Source organism: Tursiops truncatus, chromosome 3 (genome assembly GCF_011762595.2).
Source record: "Tursiops truncatus isolate mTurTru1 chromosome 3, mTurTru1.mat.Y, whole genome shotgun sequence".
NCBI lineage: Eukaryota > Metazoa > Chordata > Mammalia > Artiodactyla > Delphinidae > Tursiops > Tursiops truncatus.
In genome coordinates, this window is record NC_047036.1 from 146870167 (window position 1) to 146892652 (window position 22486).

At 41.7% G+C, this 22486-nt stretch overlaps 1 protein-coding gene and 1 long non-coding RNA gene across 13 annotated transcripts in view; one reads left to right on the forward strand and one right to left on the reverse strand.

Moving 5' to 3' along the window:
- FBXW11 (F-box and WD repeat domain containing 11) overlaps positions 1-2424 on the reverse strand; it is a 132121-nt gene extending 129697 nt beyond the window's left edge. For 5 of the 8 annotated variants that reach the window (XM_019945916.3, XM_019945895.3, XM_019945883.2 and 2 more), the window contains exon 1: positions 2237-2424. In XM_019945916.3, coding sequence (XP_019801475.1) covers positions 2237-2281 — 45 coding nt within the window. In that variant the 5' untranslated portion in view covers positions 2282-2424. The remainder of the gene's footprint in view (positions 1-2236) is intronic. The other 3 variants (XM_019945904.3, XM_073802795.1, XM_019945889.3) reach the window with 1 other exon arrangement.
- Positions 2425-2628: 204 nt separating this feature from the next.
- LOC109551818 (uncharacterized) overlaps positions 2629-22486 on the forward strand; it is a 73429-nt gene continuing 53571 nt past the window's right edge. For all 5 annotated transcript variants that reach the window (XR_012330963.1, XR_004525945.2, XR_004525947.2 and 2 more), the window contains exon 1: positions 2629-2893. This is a non-coding gene — a long non-coding RNA (uncharacterized lncRNA). The remainder of the gene's footprint in view (positions 2894-22486) is intronic.

The window sequence follows — 22486 nt, forward strand, 5'->3', positions numbered from 1 at the left end:
TGATCTAGAGAACTACTTTGTTAAATTTTCTAAGAATCCCAGTTTATAACGTCCTTGAAAAGGCTGAAATATCTTTTCAGGTCATAGACAAGTACAATCATGTAAAATCAAAACTTATGAGCACTGGATGCTAGTATATTTAGGCCAGAAATGTTTTTCTACATCCATTCAAAGACATTAAATGGATTACACTGTACTTACTCTAATTCTTTTGCAAACAAATACTATTTATTTATTTAGGCCACACGGTGCAGTTTGTGGGATCTTAGTTCCCTGACCAGGGATCAAACCAGGGCCCTCGGCAGTGAAAGCACTGAGTCGTAACCACTGGACCACCAGGGAAGTCCCTAGTTATTTTTTAAATGAATGGAAATGGAAGGAGCACTGAACAGCCAATTTCAAAGAGGTACCAAGTTACAATTTTTTGCTATGCAGTACTCCTCCTGTTGTAAGTACATGTATTATACACACATAAGAATATGTACTATGTAACTCCAATTATGATATTTTACCAAAATAACCCCATACAAAATTTGAAGAATATCAAAGGCTTGACCTCAAAAGTTTGATAAATTGTACTGAAAGGAAAAATTACTTAATAAATGAACATCAAAAACTCATAAGTATCAGTATCCCTTAGAAAGCAGCCATACGTGCACATACCCCCCCCCCACACACACACATCAGAAACTACCAGAGCTTTTTTTCCTCTAGTTTTCAAGACTGCTGGAGAAGTCTAGTGAATTATGCAAAGGACAGCAAATATTAAGCTGCCTCTGTATTTATGCTACTGTACTTCCATTTTTAAAACATGCATCTCAACTCCCCAGATACCATCATCCACAGAAACCATGCAGCTATCCAACAGACTTTCAGTGTCACCATTTATTATTTATAGCATTAAATGGGGGAAGTGGCTCTGATGTCACCGACCCTACCCAGTGGAATCACTGACTCAATAAACATTTTCACACTGGAGAAAATCTGGCTAGGAAAACATTTTGCTGTGTTAAGTAGAGTCTTTCACCTTTCCTCTCAACCCTGGGGTAAAAGTTGTTACTGTGTTAGGAGAGATACAAAGAAACTGTCAAGGTTTCCACAGGAGGAAAACCTGAGCATGTCCGTTTGCTGAGGCAAAGACTTCCCCCTCCCAACCCTCCGGAGCCCAGTTTGATTTCCCTAACGCTCAAATTGCCATATTTTACTTCTTCCACCAAATCATCCACCAAGTAGGAAATTCTTCATTTCTACTAGCCACTCTCTCGTGGTCCTGTTTCTAAAAACCCGTTCTGACTCAAAGTCCTAAGGCGGAAGGGGGCTGGGGTGTTCGCGGGGCCAGGAAGTTTGGCCTAGCTACCAAAGGTTTCTAACAGAAGAGTGATCGCCGCCCCAGGGCCCTAGGACACCCCCCCTCCCCCTTTTTCTAGAAGAAAGAACTGGCGGCAGTGACGAGGACAACCCCTCCCCCCTCCTCCCCAATTTCCCAAAGCAGCTTTGGAAAACGTGAAGTTACAGTTTCTCTTTCCTGGGAGATGGAATCCAGAGTACCTGGGGCCTTGCTATGCAAACATCCCTCTCGGCCGAGTAAGAAACCCTTTGTCCGAGAAGCCGGACACCCCAGGGGGCCGGGAAAGAGGCCCCTTATCGGCCACTTCTTCAAATCCGAGAGCTCTCCACCTCCACCCCTGTAGGGCCTGTGCCGGCATCCTCATAGCCCTAGGTTGAAGACAGGGTGCTGAGACCCCTTCTAGGACGCGGAGGCCGAGACCCTAACCGATCTTCTCGGTACCCTCTCCCATCAGCATCTCACTCGGCCTGAGTGGGGCTTGCAAGAGCGATGCAGGCCTGGACCGGAGAAACAGAGAAAAAAAGAAAGAAAGAAAAAAATCCCTTCTAAAGGGGGAATAAGATGCTAGAGCTAGTGCGAGCTAAGGCCACAGCATAAGCGAGCGAGGGTCGTTCGAGACATGGGCCAAGAGACAGGAGGAAGGGAGGGAGGAAAAACGGGGGGGGAGGGAGGAAAAACGAGGGGCAAGGAGGGGGCCGGGCCAGGTCCGGCCTGAAATCTCGAGGGATCCGGAGGAACCGCGCCGGGCCGGAGGCCAGGGAAGGCGGGGGGCCCAGGTCCCGGCCGAGGCAGCGAAGAAGGGTCAGGGCCGACCTCGCGCGGGAGGTGGGCAGGCCCGCCCGGAGCCGGACGGACGGAAGAACGGACGGTCCAACGGCCCGCACTCACCATGAGCTCGATGGTCTTGTCCTCAATCACCGAGTCGGGCTCCATGGCGGCCCCGGCGGCCCCGCCTCGCTCTCCCCGCGCAGCAGCGAACAGCCCGGGCGGAGGAGGCGACGGCGGAGGCGGCAGAGGCGGAGGCGGCTATCGCACCCACTCTAGCTGCCAGCCCGCCCGGGCCGCCGGCAGCTCCGCCCTCCCCCTCGGCGAACGCAGTACGCAGAGCTAGGACTACAGCTCCCAGCAGGCGCCGCAGGCCCTGTAGAGCGTTGTGGGAACGAGAAGCCGACACCAGGCCAATCTCTCCTGACAGCTCGAAGCTGAATTCTGAGCCGAAAGTAGCACTGGACTGTGAATGCGAGACGTGCAGACCTAAAGAATTAAGGGGTGCCTCAAGGTGGGGCCTCGGGAGCGATACGACTACATGTCCCAGAAAGCCCTGCGCTCGGGTTCTCTTTCCGGCTAGTTTCTCCTGACTTCCTGGCAGCCCAAGGCTACCCAGACCCGGACGGAAACTCGGAGGCAACTCTTCGTTTGACAGATATCCTGCGTGCGCGACTGATTTCCGCACATGCGCGGTCGGTGTCTGCAGGGCACAGGACGCCTAGGTAGCGGAGCGGCTGGTGCGCTGTCGTCTGTGGTAGAGTGAGGTGTTGGCGACAGGTGGGTTCTAGATACTTTTGGAGGGGATGGTTTTGGGGCTCAGGTGTGGGAGGGGGCCAGCGAAAGAGAGAAGTTCGGGCAAAGCTCTGAGAGTATGGGCGTCCCGGGAGGGAGGGGTTTGGAAATTTAGTTGGGGAAGAGGAGGTTTATGGTCTGTATGCACCAGGTACTGGGAGGAGCTGAGAGGTGAAAGGGAGCCTGTGTATATTGAGCCCCTCTTATTCATTTGTTCAGAAAATGTTTTTTAAACTTCCAGCCTCTGCCGGGTACCAGTCTAGGCACTGGGAATCAGCTCTGAGCCTTACAGACAAGGGCTCTCTTCTTATGGAGCTTAATTCTAGTGGGGGGTGGGGGGGGAAGACAGGCATTAACCACAAGAGTGATAGGTGCTAAGAAGGAACACAGCTGGAGATCTGGAGACTCCTTCTGGTGAATTCTGCCTCCAGCGCTATGTGAACTTTGTCAGGTCTGTCAGTACCCTCTAAGCAAAGACGACCAGGGGGCGGGCGGATAGTTGAACAAGTTGGGTTTCTGACTGGTTGCAGGAAGGGAGATCACACACCACGAAGAACTGTGGGGCATCTCAGTAGGAGTTGTCAGGTCATTTGGAAGCGAGGCTTTACTCTGGATAAGATGCTGTCAGGAAGTGGGGGTGATTCTATGATTGGGTATCTCGATAAATCTTACCTAGAAGGAAGGAATGCTAGACTGAGGCTGAAGGTCTAATTGGTAGAGAAGCAGGAGTCCGTCATTAGCCAGGATGGGGGATGTTTGGTCCTTTTTTATGGTTTGGACAATGTCATGTTTTATCTGTGTTCAAATGTAATTAAGGAGCGGTCTTGCTTTTATATTGATCTATCATGGTCACAGAATGGCTTCATCTAACGTTTATGTTCCGTGAAATTTATGTTCAACAGGGGAACACGAGGCCTAGCTAAGAGGGCCAGGCTATCATCTAGTAACATTACTGCCTGTCTGATTGTATCACGCCAGCTTCCGAATGTCTGCTTTTCTTTCTCAAGTGTTTTGCATTCTCTGCACCTGTAGGGTGAAGGGACAAGACCTAGAAATCTTTCCATTTCCAAGGACCAAGTTATTACAGTAATTTGTATGCATGCAGGACACAGTGTAAGTTCCGTGTACGTAGAGTTTTAAGTTTTATAGTCCTTATCTGATGCTTTCCACCAGAGGAATCGAAAGAAAAGCAATGGGAAGAAAGAGCACAGAACTGGAAAGTTATTGCCACTAATTTGCTGTCTGAATTTCACCATATCCTTTTGCTTGTCTGGGCCTTGAGACATTCATTAGTAAAATAAAGGGGCTGAAATAAATGACCTCTGTTTCAGTTACCTATTGCATCATAATAAACCACCTCCAAGGCTTAGTAGCTTAAAATACCAGTGCTTTATTATTCTTTACAATTGTGTGGGTTAACTGGACTCAGCTGGGCCCACATAGTATAAGCTGAAGTTACTTATGGGATTACGATCAGCTGGGAGCTCATCAAAACGGGTTATCCTCGAGGGCCTCTCTCTTTACCTCGTTTCTTACCATTCAGGCTTCTGCATGGTGACTAGCTTCCAAGAGGACAAGCCCCAGTGAACAAAGGCTTATCAAGCCTTTGGTTGCACGCAACTTGCTAATGTCCCATTGGCTAAAACAAGCCACATGGCAAAGCCCAGAGTCAGTGTGGGAAGGGACTACACAAGGTTGTGAATACAGAGTCGTGGTTCGTTGGGGGCCACTAACGTAACAGCCTATCAAGACCTCTAAAGTGTCAGCACTTGCCACGGACCTAGCACATAGGGCTAGGGTAGGAGTCACAAGCTGAGTATGAACCCCCAGTATGTCTGTTTATCCTGCACTGTCTTTTTTATTGTTTCAAAATTCAACAGTCTCACAATTGAAAATCCAAATTTCTAATTTCTCTTGAAAAGTTAGACTATCTTGCTGTTCTGGATCTGCGTGGCAACAGTATGCAGGGGTTAAGTAGCAATTACCTTCTTTATATGAGGCATTTACTCTATAGATTGCCACTGTTACCACTGCTCCCTGTTGCCTTATATCTGCAAGCTTTACTCATTTAAGTTGTATGCTTAACCCATATAGATATTTGAGTTTGCAACCCTTGGCATTGGAACTGTAATGGAGATAACTCAAGGTTTCTCTCCTTTTATTAAAACCATATCCCACCTTAAGAGGTAAAAAAAATACTGATTTTATTGGGTCAAATTCCAGGAGCTCAGTAAGATGAAAAAGTTATGTATACGATAGAAGTCATTCCCAAGCTGTTTAAGAGGCAAACCGAGCCTAGGCTTATCACTTTGCTCTCTCCTCTTCTCAAACAAGAACTCAGACCCTCGGGTATTTTTATTGCTTTAGGCTTGATGCTGACTGGCGATTAGATTTGGTCATAGATAAAGGCAGAAGACCTTGAGGCATATTTTCCCCCCAGTTTTTCAGATAGATCTGCACTGGGGTTTATATGACATGCTAACAGCAAACTGGTACAGGTCCACAATCCCTTAACCAAAACCCCGAGGTCCGGATATGCTTCAGAATTCAGAATTGTTCAGATTGTACAAAGGTAGTATGATGTACATACTGTGTATATAATGTAACACTGCCACTGGGGTCTAAGACAGCATTTCATAATGAAATACATTTATTTTTCTGCAGCAGAGCATATGGGTGCCTGTTATCAATTTATAGCCTCTCAGTTCCAAATCCAGCCTTCTTTTCCATGCTTTGAAATACTGGAGTGGGACCCTGTAAATATTTCTCCCCTGGCAGCTGGCACAGTGCTTAACTTTGTCAATAGAGAGCCCTAGAGGAGACCAGCCAAAGGGTCTTCTCTTCCTTGTTCCAGAATACTTTCTTTTCCTTCTTGCCTTTGTGGCACACAGTAGCAGATGGTTTGCAGAACCGTATCCCTCTCTCTACATACACACACTCACACACACACACACACACACACGTGTGGCTAGAACATCTAGAGAGTGCTTCCCAGTGAGTTCAGTGGCACCTTAGCGGGCAGTTTCCTGCTTTCCAGCCCCAGCCTGTAGCCCCTCAGCAACATCATCCAATGGGCCATAACTATCCTCTCTCTAGTGAGATCTGAATCTCATCCTAGCAGTGGGGGTGGGAGGATTCTTCCAAGTTTGTTCCTTCCTTGAGTTCTCTGCCTCAGCCCTAAAGGTAGTAGCGTCTCCCTATAACTGCTATTTCTGTATTCTTTAGAGTTGTCTTTACCCCCTTAGTACTTAATACCCTGTTACTAGTTAATAATTTTTTGTATTAAATTTTCACAAAAGAGAGTGTGGCAGATGTGAGGGTGTGTGACTTCCAAGACTAGATCGTAAGAGTTGTGCGTTCCTCCTTGCTCTTTCTCTCTTGGGTTACTCACTCTGGAGGAAGCAAGCTGCCGTGTCATGATGACACTTAAGCAGCCCTATGGGATGTCCATGTGGTAAGGAACTGAGGCCACCTGCCAACAACCAGCACTAACTTTCCAGACCTGTGAGTGAGCCATCTTGGAAGCCATCTCCTCCTGCCCCAGTTAATCCTTCGGATGACTAGCCCCATTCAAATCTTGACCTCATGAGAGACCCTAAGCCAGGACTACCCATCCAAGCCATTCTTGGACCCCTGCCCCACAGAGGCTGTGGGAGATAATAAATGTTCATTACTTTTAAGGTGCTAAATTTTGAGATAATTTATTACGCAGCAACAGATAACTAACAGAGGTACCCCCCAAAAAAGAGCTCGTTCAAAATACTGAACTCAGTTCTCTCTTTCTTTGGGGGGGGCGGGGATCCTAGTTCCCCAACCAGGGATCGAAATTGTGCCCCCTTGGAAGCACAGAGCCTTATCCAGTGGACCACTAGGGAAGTCATGAACTCAGTTCTCTTTTTTTTTTTTTAATTTTATTTATTTATTTTTGGCTGCGTTGGGTCTTCGTTGCTACACGTGGGCTTTCTCTAGTTTTAGTGAAAGGGGGCTACTCCTTGTTGTGGTGCACGGGCTCCTCATTGTGGTGGCTTCTCGTTGCAGAGCACAGGCTCTAGGTGCACGGGCTTCAATAGTTGTGGCACACGGGCTCAGTAGTTTTGGCTTGCGAGCTCTAGAGCGCAGGCTCAGTAGTTACGGCATACAGGCTTAGTTGCTCCGCAGCGTGTGGGATCTTCCTGGACCAGGGCTCGAACCCGTGTCCTCTGCATTGGCAGGCGGATTCTTAACCACTGCACCACCAGGGAGGTCCCTCAGTTCTCTTTTAATCAAGGCACTTTTAATCAAGTCACCTAAACACTTGGTAGGGCTTTTTGTCTTTCCCTTTCTTACAAATACTTTTTCAGGGAAAGGGTGACATTTTTTTTTTTGGCTGTGTCGGTCTTAGTTGCAGCATGCAGGCTCTTCGTTGCAGCATGTGGGTTTCTCTCTAGTTGTGGCGCGTAGGCTCCAGAGCGCATAGGCTCTGTAGTTTGCAGCACATGGGCGTGGCATGTGGGATCTTAGTTCCCCAACCAGGGATCAAACCCCTGTTCCCTGCACTGGAAGGCAGATTCTTTACCACTGGACCACCAGGGAAGTCCCAAGGGTGGCATTTGAAAAGGGTATATTTTGACCTGTGCTGGGTTTTCTGAATTCAAATACATTGTAGAGAAGGGTAGTGCAGTGAAATTTTGACTTAACTCATTCCCAACTAACGTAAAGAACAAAATTCTCTTGAAGGAGAATCATGTGAAACCAAAGGAAAGAGAATGTTGGGAAGAAGTATTGAAGGTAGCAGCTCTCTGTTTTATCCACATGGTAAGGTTCCATGCCTTATCCATCTATGTATAGAATCTAGAAAAGAAGATAGTTATCATGAAATACATATGAACACGTTTATTTGAACTGAAAAACAAAAGCCAGACTTTTTCTGAGAGTCTAACTTGGCTGACTGGTTTGATAGGTGGCATAACAATAATAGATGTTAGATGAGGTGAATCTTTAGTTCTATAATTTTTAGGAAAATACATTTAAAGCACATGAGGAAAAACATTTCATCAATTAATGTATTGGCAAACATGTATTAAAATTAATATTTGTATCTTCCCAATGCTTTTTTGTTTCTTTAACTTATCAGGTCACTTAAGACCACCAAGTGAAAGAGTAAAAAAAGATTGTATTAGAATAGAATACACTGTGCCACCATGACAAATTAACTCTCTGTATATTCAGAATTCAGTCAGAGAAGCAGAACCACTAAGGGTGTTACTAAGGGGCTTTTTTTTTTTTTTTTTTTTTTTTTACAAGAAGTTGACCTCATGTAATTGTCCAAGCAATCTCTGTAAGGTTGCAGTCTTTGCAGTCGATGCTGGATCTTCAAGTCCACGGGGAAGGCAGTCAGGACGAGAAGATGGATGTAAGGTGGGGAGAGCAGGCATAAGCCAAACTGGAGTCCATGAGGACAGATGAAACCTGTGTCAGTTGTTATTGCCCCTGACCTTGGTGGTATGGACGTCCTGAAGAGGCTGGAGCCCTTTGCCAGAGAACTGAACACACACAGGCCTGCCCAGGAATTAGAGAAGCTGAAAGAGGCTTTAGGGGAAGGTGGAGTGATTGCAGGCAGGGCCTTTCCTCATGCCAAGGAGGTGAGTGAGCAAGCAGATCAGTGACAATGTATATGGGCTGCAAAATGACTACAGTTTCACTTCCACCTTCCAAATCCCTACACCAGACTGTCTGGTGGCCCACCCTGATCAGAAATGTAGGTGAACAGAATTCTGGGAAATGTAGTTTAGCTTAGTCAAGTTGACATATTACTAAGTGTCCACACCCTGGAAACGTAGTGACTTTATATACATGTCTTGTTCATACAAGGTCTAATGGAGTCAGCTAGCCCTCCATCTTATAGTTTTCATGGTCTCCAGTATTGCTGGGGCAGAGGGGAAGCTCACCAGCATACTCAGAAGCACATTACTCCTGCTCACTATTCATTGGTCAGTGCCTAATCACGAGGCCCTAAGAAACTGCAAGGGAGGCTGAATTTGGTGAACACAAAGGAATTTTGGTAGATGATGTGTGCTATACCAGTAAAATTCATATTCATTTAATAAATCTTGGTAAAGACTTTTTGGTATATTTCCCAGAAATTGAGAAAGTGAATTTCTCCAGTGAATATACAAAAAAATCATTTTACTAGTCAGGTGGTTTCCAAAACTTTGCTTTCAAAAAAACTGAAGGAAGATTGAATTGAATTTTAATGATAATTTAAAATAATTTTGCTAACAGACCACTATGTAATATTTGCCATAATAACTTGGAAATAATCTTCAAAGTTGCATACCATTGCTATGAGAAATGTTCATTCTTATATGAACAAGTCTTCTTAGTACTGACCATGGGCACTGGTTCCTCATTCATGTCTGAAAAAGTAAGTGCGGGGGCCAAAGGCTGAGTGGGGACAGCCTGTGGCCACAGAGGGGACATACCTGTCTTGGGAAGGGCTCATACTTCCCAAGTTCTGAGGGGCAAAGATGCATGGTTTGTGGGGACCAGCTGTAGATACCACAAAAAGATTGTTTTGAAATAGTTGTTGACCAAGAGGACCATCTGGAGGGTCAGGATGGTCTCAACAGGCATGCCTTGTTGAGAGTATACCACAGGAAGCGCTAGATTAAGAGGAGGGGGATTTCAGGTAGCTAGCCAGAGGAGGTGGTATCTCTCATCTGAGAATAGCAACCCCAAAAAATGCCCCAGGAGAGCACTTTGACATGAAATACCTAGGACGTACATGTACCACATTATAACTGGGCAAGTCAAGACATCTCTTCCCCTGCCTCAGCTTGGGTTCCCCAGAAGCAGACCCTGAGTCGAGGATACTGTAAAGGGCTTTATTAAGAAGTGCTCCCAGGAGAAACCTGTTAGAGAGTGAGGAAAGCAAAAAAGGGAAGTTGTGCTCTCAGGCAGAGTTCCACAGAGAGGAGTTTGAGCTGCAGGCTGATCCTGTGTGGTGCTCCAGAATGTAAATTACTCCTCAGAGTTTGTCCTGACTTGAGGGGTGAGAGCTTGGCTTTCCTGGTCCTACATCAGTCAGTCTGCCCCCAGGCACTTCTGACTGTGCAAAGCATCACCAGCAGGAGGACCGTCCTCCAAAGAGTAGTTGGTGTGGGCCTTTAGAAAGGAAAGCACACGGAAGCCAGGAGAGGAGGTTAAAGGAATCTAGGTTTGAACACGCACCATCTGCTACAGATCATCCTGCAGACCGCTCAGATCTACTTGTAATATTTTACATTAAGTTCACCTCGTCCCAACTGCTTCAAGATTGGGATTGGTCGCAATGTCTAGGTGAAAATTTAGAAGAATGTTAGAGGGATGAGCGACAGCCCCCTCTGCTGCAGTTGTTGCCAAGGCTGTAAATTTGTCATCTTCCTTTCTCTGTGTTCTAGATTTCCTCCTTTACCCTTGATTGTAATGCTTCTGCTGTTGTAGGTGGCTTGCATTGAAGGGTGTCCCAGACCTTCGTCCCTGAGAGGTCTGAGGCCCTGGATACCCATGCCTTTATGAAGCTGGGATTGCTGTGATTGGCCATTCACCATTACACCTGGCCTGGGAGTACAAGATCTCACTGAGCTAGTACCTCTAAGGGACCATACACAGCCCACAGTTCCCACAGGAGAACTGGACAAAGTCCTGCTCTAGCTCTTCTTTGTAATGATGTATCGCATCTACCTGGTCTTCTCTCTCTGAGTCTTCTGTTACCATTTCTGTCTTATTTCACTTCTGCAGTCTCAGTGTAACCATATTAGTTTCCTGTGGCTATCACAACAAATGACCATAAACTTGTGGCTTAAAACAACAGAAATTTATCCTCTCACCTTTCTGGAGACCAGAAGTCTGAAATCAAGGCGTGGGCAGGACCATATTCCCTCAGAGTAAGAGTTCTTTATATATTTTAGATATTAATTTCTTATCAAATATATAATTTTAAAATATTTTCTCCAATATTTTCACTCTGTTGATAGTATCCTTCGATGCAAAAAAGTTATAAATTTTTATGTAAATATTTTTCTTTTGTTGCCTGTACTTTGGGTGTCATAGCCAAGGCATTACTGCCAAATCCAATCTCATGAAGCTTTTTCCCTGTTTCCTTCTAAGAGTTGTATAGTTTTAGCTCTTAAATTTAGGTGTTTGATCTGTTTTGAGTTCATTTTTGTGTATGGTGTAAGGTAAGGGTCCAACCTCATTCTTTTGCCTTTTTTACCTCTTCCAGTTTCTGGTTGTTCCTGGTTCCTTTTCTTGTGGCAGTGTAATTCCAGTTTCTATCTCTGTCTTCACATGGCCTTCTTCTCTTTGTCTCTGTGTTTCTCCTCTGTGTCTGTGTCTTGTAAGAAACCCATCATTGGCCCACCCTAATCCAAGGTGATCTTAGCTTGAGATCTTTAATTGCATCTACAAAGACACAATTCCAAATAAGATCACATTCTGAGACTCTGGGTAGGAATATTTTGGGGAGGCCACTCTTCAACCCACTATAATGTCCATTCTAATCTCCTTTGCTATAAGCAATTTTATTACCAATCCTTTTGTTCCTTTTCCTTAGAACAATCTTTAGCATCCTCTGCCACATCCCACTTAAAGCGCTCCACTCAACCCAGTGAGCACCAAGTCCTGATCTATTGGCTTTTTAGCTATATCTGTTCAGTATTTTCTTAGTGGTTGTTCCAGGGATTGCAATATACCTCCTTAACTTTTCATTTACTTAGAATTAATATTTTAACACTTCACCTAAAATACAGAAACCTGGCAACTGTACGGATCCATTTATCCCTTCCCATCTTTTATGCCATAGATGTCATAGGTATTATGTCTACATACATTAGAAACCTCACAAGGCAAAGCTATACATTTTGCTTTAAGCAGTATTATGTATTTCTTTTAAAAGTCAGAGGGAAGAAAATAGTCTTTTATGTGTTACCCAGTTATTTACCATTTGTGATTCTCTTTATTCTTTCCTGCATATCCAGTTTTCCATCTGGTATCATTTCCTTTCAGTCTGAAGACTTCCTTTACCATTTTTTGCAGTACCTCCCTGCTGACAATGAATTCTTTTGGTTTTTCTTTTATCTGAAAATGCCTTTATTCGTCATTTCTTGAAGGATATTTTAGCTAGATTTAGAATTCTAGGTTAAGAAGTTCTTCTTTCCACCCTTAAAGATGTTGGTCTTCTATTATATTAGGTTCCTGGGGCTCCTATAACAAATTACCACAAACTTCATGACAGAGCAACAGAAATTTATTCTTTCACAGTTTTGAAGGCCAGAAGTTCAAAATCAACGTGTGGGCAGGGCCACACTCCCTCCAAAGCCTCTAGAGAAGCATCCTTCTGTGCCTCTTCTAGCTGTTCCAGGCATTGTTTGGCTTGTAGTTTCATAACTCCAATCTCTGCCTCCCTCTTTACATGGCCTTCTGTGTTTCTGCTCTTCTTATGAGGATACTTGTCATTGGATTTAGGTCCCACTTGGTTAATCCACAGTGGTCTTATCTCAAGATCCTTAATTGTATCTGTAAAGACCCTTTTCCAAATAAGTTCACATTCACAAGTACCCAGGGGTTAGGACTTAGACACATTGTTTTTTAACTGAGATATGATAACATATAAAATATATTAGTTTCAGGTTTACAACATAATAATTCAATGTTTGTATTTATTGCAGAATGATCACCACAGTAAGACTAGTTAAGCCACACATAATTACAATTTTTTTCTTGTGATGAGAACTTTTAAGATCTAATCTCTTAGCAACTTTCAGATATACAATACAATTATAGTCACCATGCTGTATGTTATAGCTCATGATTTATTTTATAGCTGGAAGTTTCTACCTCTTGCCCATCTTCACCCCATTTTGCCTGTCCTTCAACCCCTGCCTCTAGCAACTGCCAGTCTGTTCTCTGTATCTTGCATTCAGTTCTTTGTAATTTTTTAGATTCCACATGATTATATGATATTTGTCTTTGTCTGACTTATATCAGTTAGCATAATGCCTTCAGGGTCCATCCATGTTGTCACAAATGGAAGGATTTTCTCATTTTTTATGGCTGAATAATATTTCAATGTGTGTGTGTATGTGTGTATCAAAACTTCTTTATTCATTCATTAATTGAAATTTAGGTTTCTCCATGTCTTGGCTATTTTTAATAATGCTGCTATGAACATTGGGGTGCAGATGTCTTTTTGAGTTAGTGTTTTCATTTCCTTTGGATATATTCCCAGAAGTGGAATTGCTGGATCATTGGTAGTTCAGTTTTTATTTGGGGAGGGGGGATCCTCCATACTGTTTTCCATAGTGGCTATACCAGTTTACAGTCTTGCCAGCAGTACACAAAGGTTCCCATTTCTTTACATCCTCACCAGCATTTATCTCTTATCTTTTTGATGATAACAGTTCTAACAGGTGATATCTCATTGTCGTTTTTTGCCCATTTTTAATTATTTTTTTGGACACGCCACGCGGCTTGCGGGATCTTAGTTCCCTGATCAGGTATTGAACCTGGGACCTCGGCAATGAAAGTGCAGAGTCCTAACCACTGGACCTCCAGGGAATTCCCTCACCCATTTTTTAATTGGATTGTTTTTTTGCTATCGAGTTATATGAGTTCTTTATTTTGGATATTTATCCCTTATCAGATAAATGGTTTACAAATTTTTTTCCCATTCTATACGTTATATTTTCATTTTGTTGATTGTTTCTTTTGCCACGCAGAAGCTTTTTTAGTTTGATGAAGTCCCACTTGTTTGGTTTTTATTTTGTTGATTGTGCTTTGGGTGTCATATCCAAAAAAATCATTGCCAAGACCCATGTCAGGGAGCTTTTTCCCTGTGTTTTCTTCTAAGAGTTTTGTGGCTTCAGGTCATACGTTAAGTATTTAATCCATTTTAAGTTAATTGTTGTGAGTAGTATAACACAGGGACCTAGATTCATTCTTTTACATGTGAATTTTCCCAGCACCGTTAATTAAAAAGAATCTCTTTCCTCCATTGACTATTCCTGGCTCCTTTATCAAATATTAGCTGACTGTGTATGGTTGGTTTATTTCTAATCTCTCAATTCTGTGCCATTGATCTATGTGTCTGTTTTTATGGCAATATCATACTGTTTTGATTACTATAGCTTTATACTATAGTTTGAAATCAGACCGTGTGATGCCTTTCATTTTGTTCTTTCTCAGGACTGCTTGGCTAGTTGGGGTCTTTTGTGGTTCCTTACAATTTTTCTTTTCTACTTCTGTAACAAATGCCATTGGAGGGCTTCCCTGGTGGAGCAGTGGTTGGGAGTCCACCTGCCAATGCAGGGGACGCGGGTTCGAGCCCCGGTCCAGGAGGATCCCACATGCTGCGGGGCAGCTGGGCCCGTGAGCCATGGCCACTGGGCCTGTGCGTCCAGAGCCTGTCCTCCCCAATGGGAGAGGCCACAACAGTGAGAGGCCCGCGTACCACACACACACACACAAAAAGCCATTGGAATCTTGATAGGGATTGCATTGAATCTATAGATGACTTTTGGTAGTATGAACATTTTAACAATATTAATCTTCCAATGAGTGAACACAGGATACTGTTCTATTTATTTGTGTTGTCTTCAATTTCTTACATCAGCGTCTTGTAGTTTTCAGATTAGAGCCCTTTCATCTCCTTGGTTAAGTTTATTCCTAACTATTTTATTGTTATTGATGCCTCTGTAAATGGGATTGTTTTCTTTATTTTTCAGATAACTCCTACTTACTATGTAAAAACACCACTACTTTTGGCACATGAATTTTGTATCCTGCATCTTTACTGAATTCATTGATTGGATTTAACAGTGTTTTGGTGGAGTCTTTAGGATTTTCTATATATAAAATGTCATCTGCAGAGAGATAATTTCACTTCCTTTCCGTTTCTGATCCTTTTATTTCTTTTTCTTTTTTTTTTTACATCTTTATTGGAGTATAATTGCTTTACAATGGTGTGTTAGTTTCTGCTTTACAACTAAGTGAATCAGTTATACATATACATATGTTCCCATATCTCTTCCCTCTTGCGTCTCCCTCCCTTTCCCCCTCCCTATCCCACCCATCCAGGCAGTCACAAAGCACCAAGCTGATCTCTCTGTGCTATGCGGCTGTTTCCCACTAGCTATCTACCTTACGTTTGGTAGTGTATATATGTCCATGCCACTCTCTCGCTTTGTCATAGCTTACCCTACCCCTCCCCATATTCTCAAGTCCATTCTCTAGTAGGTCTGTGTCTTTATTCCTGTCTTACCACTAGGTTCTTCATGACATTTTTTTTTTAATTCCATATATATGTGTTAGCATACGGTATTTGTCTTTTTCTTTCTGACTTCCTTCACTCTGTATGACAGACTCTAGGTCTATCCACCTCATTACAAATAGCTCAATTTCGTTTGTCTTTATGGCTGAATAATATTCCATTGTATATATGGGCCACATCTTCTTTATCCATTCATCCGATGATGGGCATTTAGGTTGTTTCCATCTCAGGGCTATTGTAAATAGAGCTGCAGTGAACATTTTCGTACATGACTCTTTTTGAATTATGGTTTTCTCAGGGTATATGCCCAGTAGTGGGATTGCTGGGTCATATGGTAGTTCTATTTGTAGTTTTTTAAGGAACGTCCATCATACTGTTCTCCATAGTGGCTGTACCAATTCACATTCCCACCAGCAGTGCAAGAGGGTTCCCTTTTCTCCACACCCTCTCCAGCATTTATTGTTTCTAGATTTTTTGATGATGGCCATTCTGACTGGTGTGAGATGATTTCTCATTGTAGTTTTGATTTGCATTTCTCTAATGATTAATGATTTTGAGCATTCTTTCATGTGTTTGCTGGCAGTCTGTATATCTTCTTTGGAGAAATGTCTATTTAGGTCTTCTCCTCATTTTTGGATTGGGTTGTTTTTTTTTTTGTTATTGAGCTGCATGAGCTGCTTGTAAATTCTGGAGATTAATCCTTTGTCAGTTGCTTCATTTGAAACTATTTTCTCCCATTCTGAGGGTTGTCTGTTGGTCTTGTTTATGGTTTCCTTTGCTGTGCAAAAGCTTTGAAGTTTCCTTAGGTCCCATTTGTTTATTTTTGTTTTTATTTCCATTTCTCTAGGAGGTGGGTTAAAAAGGATCTTGCTGTGATTTATGTCATAGAGTGTTCTGCCTGTCTTTTCCTCTGAGCATTTGATGGTTTCTGGCCTTACATTTAGGTCTTTAATCCATTTTGAGCTTATTTTTGTGTATGGTGTTAGGGAGTGATCTAATCTCATACTTTTACATGTACCTGTCCAGTTTTCCCAGCACCACTTATTGAAGAGACTGTCCTTTCTCCACTGTACATTCCTGCCACCTTTATCAAAGATAAGGTGTGCATATGTGCGTGGGTTTATCTCTGAGCTTTCTATCCTGTTCCAGTGATCTGTCTTTCTGTTTTTCTGCCAGTACCATACTGTCTTGATTACTGTAGCTTTGTAGTATAGTCTGAAGTCGGGGAGCCTGATTCCTCCAGCTCCGTGTTTCGTTCTCAACATTGCTTTGGCTATTCGGGGTCTTTTGTGTTTCCATACAAATTGTGAAATGTTTTGTTCTAGTTCTGTGAAAAATGCCAGTGGTAGTTTGATAGGGATTGCATTGAATCTGTAGATTGCTTTGGGTAGTAGAGTCATTTTCACAATGTTGATTCTTCCAATCTAAGAACATGGTATGTCTCTCCATCTATTTGTATCATCTTTAATTTCTTTCATCAGTGTCTTATAATTTTCTGCATACAGGTCTTTTGTCTCCTTAGGTAGGTTTATTCCTAGATATTTTATTCTTTTTGTTGCAGTGGTAAATGGGAGTGTTTTCTTGATTTCACTTTCAGATTTTTCATCATTAGTGTATAGGAATGCCAGAGCTCTCTGTGCATTAATTTTGTATCCTGCAACTTTACCAAAATCATTGATTAGCTCTAGTAGTTTTCTGGTAGCATCTTTGGGATTCTCTATGTATAGTATCATGTCATCTGCAAACAGTGACAGCTTTACTTCTTCTTTTCCGATTTGGATTCCTTTTATTTCCTTCTCTTCTCTGATTGCTGTGGCTAAAACTTCCAAAACTATGTTGAATAAGAGTGGTGAGAGCGGGCAACCTTGTCTTGTTCCTGATCTTAGTGGAAATGCCTTCAGTTTTTCACCATTGAGGACGATGTTGGCTGTGGGTTTGTCATATATGGCCTTTAGTGTGTTGAGGAAAGTTTCCTCTATGCCTACTTTCTGCAGGGTTTTTATCAGAAATGGGTGTTGGATTTTGTCGAACGCTTTCTCTGCATCTATTGAGATGATCATACGGTTTGTCCCCTTCAATTTGTTAATATGGTGTATCACGTTGATTGATTTGCATCTATTGAAGAATCCTCGCCTTCCTGGAATAAACCCCACTTGATCATGGTGTAGGATCCTTTTAATGTGCTGTTGGATTCTGTTTGCTAGTATTTTGTTGAGGATTTTTGCATTTATTTTCATCCGTGATATTGGCCTGTAGTTTTCTTTCTTTGTGACATCCTTGTCTGGTTTTGGTATCAGGGTGATGGTGGCCTCGTAGAATGAGTTTGGGAGTGTTCCTCCCTCTGCTATATTTTGGAAGAGTTTGAGAAGGATAGGTGTTAGCTCTTCTCTAAATGTTTGATAGAATTTGCCTGTGAAGCCATCTGGTCCTGGGCTTTTGTTTGTTGGAAGATTTTTAATCACAGTTTCAATTTCAGTGATTATGATTGATCTGTTCATAGTTTCTGTTTCTTCCTGTTTCAGTCTTGGCAGGTTGTGCATTTCTAAGAATTTGTCCATTTCTTCCAGGTTGTCCATTTTATTGTCATATAGAGTTCCTTGTAGTAATCTCTCATGATCTTTTGTATTTCTGTAATGTCAGTTGTTACTTCTTCTTTTTCATTTCTAATTCTGTTGATTTGAGTCTTCTCCCTTTTTTACTTGATTAGTCTGGCTAATGGTTTATCAATTTTGTTTATCTTCTCAAAGAATCAGCTTTTAGTTTTGTTTTTTTTTTAACATCTTTATTGGGGTATAATTGCTTTACAGTGGTGTGTTAGTTTCTGCTTTATAGCAAAGGGAATCAGTTATACATATACATATGTTCCCATATCTCTTCCCTCTTGCGTCTCCCTCCCTCCCACCCTCCCTATCCCACGCCTCCAGGCGGTCACAAAGCACCGAGCTAATATCCCTGTGCCATGCGGCTGCTTTCCACCAGCTATTTACCTTACGTTTGTTAGTGTATATATGTCCATGCGTCTCTCTCGCCCTGTCACAGCTCACCCTTCCCCCTCCCCATGTCCTCAAGTCCGTTCTCCAGTAGGTCTGTGTCTTTATTCCTGTCTTACCCCTAGGTTCTTCATGACATTTTATTTTTCTTAAATTCCATATATATGTGTTAGCATACGGTATTTGTCCTTTTGTTTCTGACTTCACTCTGTATGACAGACTCTAGGTCTATCCACCTCATTACAAATAGCTCAATTTCGTTTGTCTTTATGGCTGAATAATATTCCATTGTATATATGGGCCACATCTTCTTTATCCAGTCATCCAATGATGGGCATTTAGGTTGTTTCCATCTCTGGGCTATTGTAAATAGAGCTGCAATGAACATTTTGGTATATGACTCTTTTTGAATTATGGTTTTCTCAGGGTATATGCCCAGTAGTGGGATTGCTGGGTCATATGGTAGTTCTATTTGTAGTTTTTTAAGGAACCTCCATACTGTTCTCCATAGTGGCTGAACCAATTCACATTCCCACCAGCAGTGCAAGAGTGTTCACTTTTCTCCACACTCTCTCCAGCATTTATTGTTTCTGGATTTTTTGGTGATGGCCATTCTGACTGGTGTGAGATGATTTCTCATTGTAGTTTTGATTTGCATTTCTCTAATGATTAATGATGTTGAGCATTCTTTCATGTGTTTGCTGGCAGTCTGTATATCTTCTTTGGAGAAATGTCTATTTAGGTCTTCTCCTCATTTTTGGATTGGGTTGTTTTTTTTTTTTGTTATTGAGCTGCATGAGCTGCTTGTAAATTCTGGAGATTAATCCTTTGTCAGTTGCTTCATTTGCAAATATTTTCTCCCATTCTGAGGGTTGTCTGTTGGTCTTGTTTATGGTTTCCTTTGCTGTGCAAAAGCTTTGAAGTTTCCTTAGGTCCCATTTGTTTATTTTTGTTTTTATTTCCATTTCTCTAGGAGGTAGGTCAAGAAGGATCTTGCTGTGATTTATGTCATAGAGTGTTCTGCCTGTCTTTTCCTCTAAGAGTTTGATAGTTTCTGGCCTTACATTTAGGTCTTTAATCCATTTTGAGCTTATTTTTGTGTATGGTGTTAGGGAGTGATCTACTCTCATACTTTTACATGTACCTGTCCAGTTTTCCCAGCACCACTTATTGAAGAGACTGTCCTTTCTCCACTGTACATTCCTGCCACCTTTATACAAGATAAGGTGTGCATATGTGCTTGGATTTATCTCTGGGCTTTCTATCCTGTTCCATTGATTTGTCTTTCTGTTTTTGTGCCAGTACCATACTGTCTTGATTACTGTAGCTTTGTAGTATAGTCTGAAGTCGGGGAGCCTGATTCCTCCAGCTCCATGTTTCGTTCTCAACATTGCTTTGGCTATTCGGGGTCTTTTGTGTTTCCATACAAATTGTGAAATGTTTTGTTCTAGTTCTGTGAAAAATGCCAGTGGTAGTTTGATAGGGATTGCATTGAATCTGTAGATTGCTTTGGGTAGTAGAGTCATTTTCACAATGTTGATTCTTCCAATCTAAGAACATGGTATGTCTCTCCATCTATTTGTATCATCTTTAATTTCTTTCATCAGTGTCTTATAATTTTCTGCATACAGGTCTTTTGTCTCCTTAGGTAGGTTTATTCCTAGATATTTTATTCTTTTTGTTGCAGTGGTAAATGGGAGTGTTTTCTTGATTTCACTTTCAGATTTTTCATCATTAGTGTATAGGAATGCCAGAGCTCTCTGTGCATTAATTTTGTATCCTGCAACTTTACCAAAATCATTGATTAGCTCTAGTAGTTTTCTGGTAGCATCTTTGGGATTCTCTATGTATAGTATCATGTCATATGCAAACAGTGACAGCTTTACTTCTTCTTTTCCGATTTGGATTCCTTTTATTTCCTTCTCTTCTCTGATTGCTGTGGCTAAAACTTCCAAAACTATGTTGAATAAGAGTGGTGAGAGCAGGCAACCTTGTCTTGTTCCTGATCTTAGTGGAAATGCCTTCAGTTTTTCACCATTGAGGACGATGTTGGCTGTGGGTTTGTCATATATGGCCTTTATTATGTTGAGGAAAGTTTCCTCTATGCCTACTCTCTGCAGGGTTTTTATCATAAATGGGTGTTGAATTTTGTCGAAAGCTTTCTCTGCATCTATTGAGATGATCATATGGTTTTTCTCCTTCAATTTGTTAATATGGTGTATCACGTTGATTGATTTGCGTATATTGAAGAATTCTTGCCTTCCTGGAATAAACCCCACTTGATCATGGTGTATGATCCTTTTAATGTGCCGTTGGATTCTGTTTGCTAGTATTTTGTTGAGGATTTTTGCATCTATGTTCATCAGTTATATTGGCCTGTAGTTTTCTTTCTTTGTGACATCCTTGTCTGGTTTTGGTATCAGGGTGATGGTGGCCTCGTAGAATGAGTTTGGGAGTGTTCCTCCCTCTGCTATATTTTGGAAGAGTTTGAGAAGGATAGGTGTTAGCTCTTCTCTAAATGTTTGATAGAATTCGCCTGTGAAGCCATCTGGTCCTGGGCTTTTGTTTGTTGGAAGATTTTTAATCACAGTTTCAATTTCAGTGATTATGATTGATCTGTTCATAGTTTCTGTTTCTTCCTGTTTCAGTCTTGGCAGGTTGTGCATTTCTAAGAATTTGTCCATTTCTTCCAGGTTGTCCATTTTATTGTCATATAGAGTTGCTTGTAGTAATCTCTCATGATCTTTTGTATTTCTGTAATGTCAGTTGTTACTTCTCCTTTTTCATTTCTAATTCTATTGATTTGAGTCTTCTCCCTTTTTTACTTGATTAGTCTGGCTAATGGTTTATCTATTTTCTTTATCTTCTCAAAGAACTAGCTTTTAGTTTTATTGATGTTTGCTATTGTTTCCTTCATTTCTTTTTATTTATTTCTGATCTGATTTTTATGATTTCTTTTCTTTTGCTAGCTTTGGGGTTTTTTTGGTTCTTCTTTCTCTAATTGCTTTAGGTGCAAGGTTAGGTTGTTTTTTCGAGATGTTTCCTGCTTTTTAAGGTGGGCTTGTATTGCTATAAACTTCCCCCTTAGAACTGCTTTTGCTGCATCCTATAGGTTTTGGGTCGTCGTGTCTCCATTGTCATTTGTTTCTAGGTATTTTTTAATTTCCTCTTTGATGTCTTCAGTGATCAGTTCGTTATTAAGTAGTGTATTGTTTAGCCTCCATGTGTTTGTATTTTTTACAGTTCTTTTCCTGTAAGTGATATCTAGTCTCATGGCGTTGTGGTCAGAAAAGATACTTGATACAATTTCCATTTTCTTAAATTTACCAAGGCTTGATTTGTGACCCAAGGTATGGTCTATCCTGGAGAGTGTTCCATGAGCACTTGAGAAAAATGTGTATTCTGTTGTTTTTGATTGGAGTGTCCTGTAAATATCAATTAAGTCCATCTTGTTTAATGTATCATTTAAAGCTGGTGTTTCCTTATTTATTTTCCTTTTGGATGATCTGTCCATTGGTGAAAGTGGGGTGTTAAATTCCCCTACTATGAATGTGTTACTGTCGATTTCCCCTTTTATGGCTGTTAGTATTTGCCTTATGTATTGAGGTGCTCCTTTGTTGGGTACATAAATATTTACAATTGTTATATCTTCTTCTTGGATCGATCCGTTGATCATTATGTAGTGTCCCTCTTTGTCTCTTGTAACAGTCTTTATTTTAAAGTTTATTTTGTCTGATGAGAATTGCTACTCCAGCTTTCTCTTGGTTTCCATTTGCATGGAATATCTTTTTCCATCCCCTTACTTTCAGTCTGTATGTGTCTCTAGGTCTGAAGTGCGTCTCTTGTAGATAGCAAATATATGGGTCTTGTTTTTGTATCCATTTAGCCAATCTGTGTCTTTTGGTGGAAGCATTTAGTCCATTTACATTTAAGGTAATTATCGATATGTATGTTGCTATTCCCATTTTCTTAATTGTTTTGGGTTTGTTATTGTAGGTCTTTTCCTTCTCTTGTGTTTCTTGCCTAGAGAAGTTCCTTTAGCATTTGTTGTAAAGCTGGTTTGGTGGTGCTGAACTCTCTCAGCTTTTGCTTGTCTGTAAAGCTTTTAATTTCTCCATCAAATCTGAATGAGATCCTTGCTGGGTAGAGTAATCTTGGTTGCTGTTTTTCTCCTTCATCACTTTCAATATGTCCTGCCACTCCCTTGTGGCTTGCAGAGTTTCTGATGAAAGATCAGCTGTTCACCTTATGGGGAATCCCTTGTGTGTTTTTTGTTGTTTTTCCCTTACTGCTTTTAATATG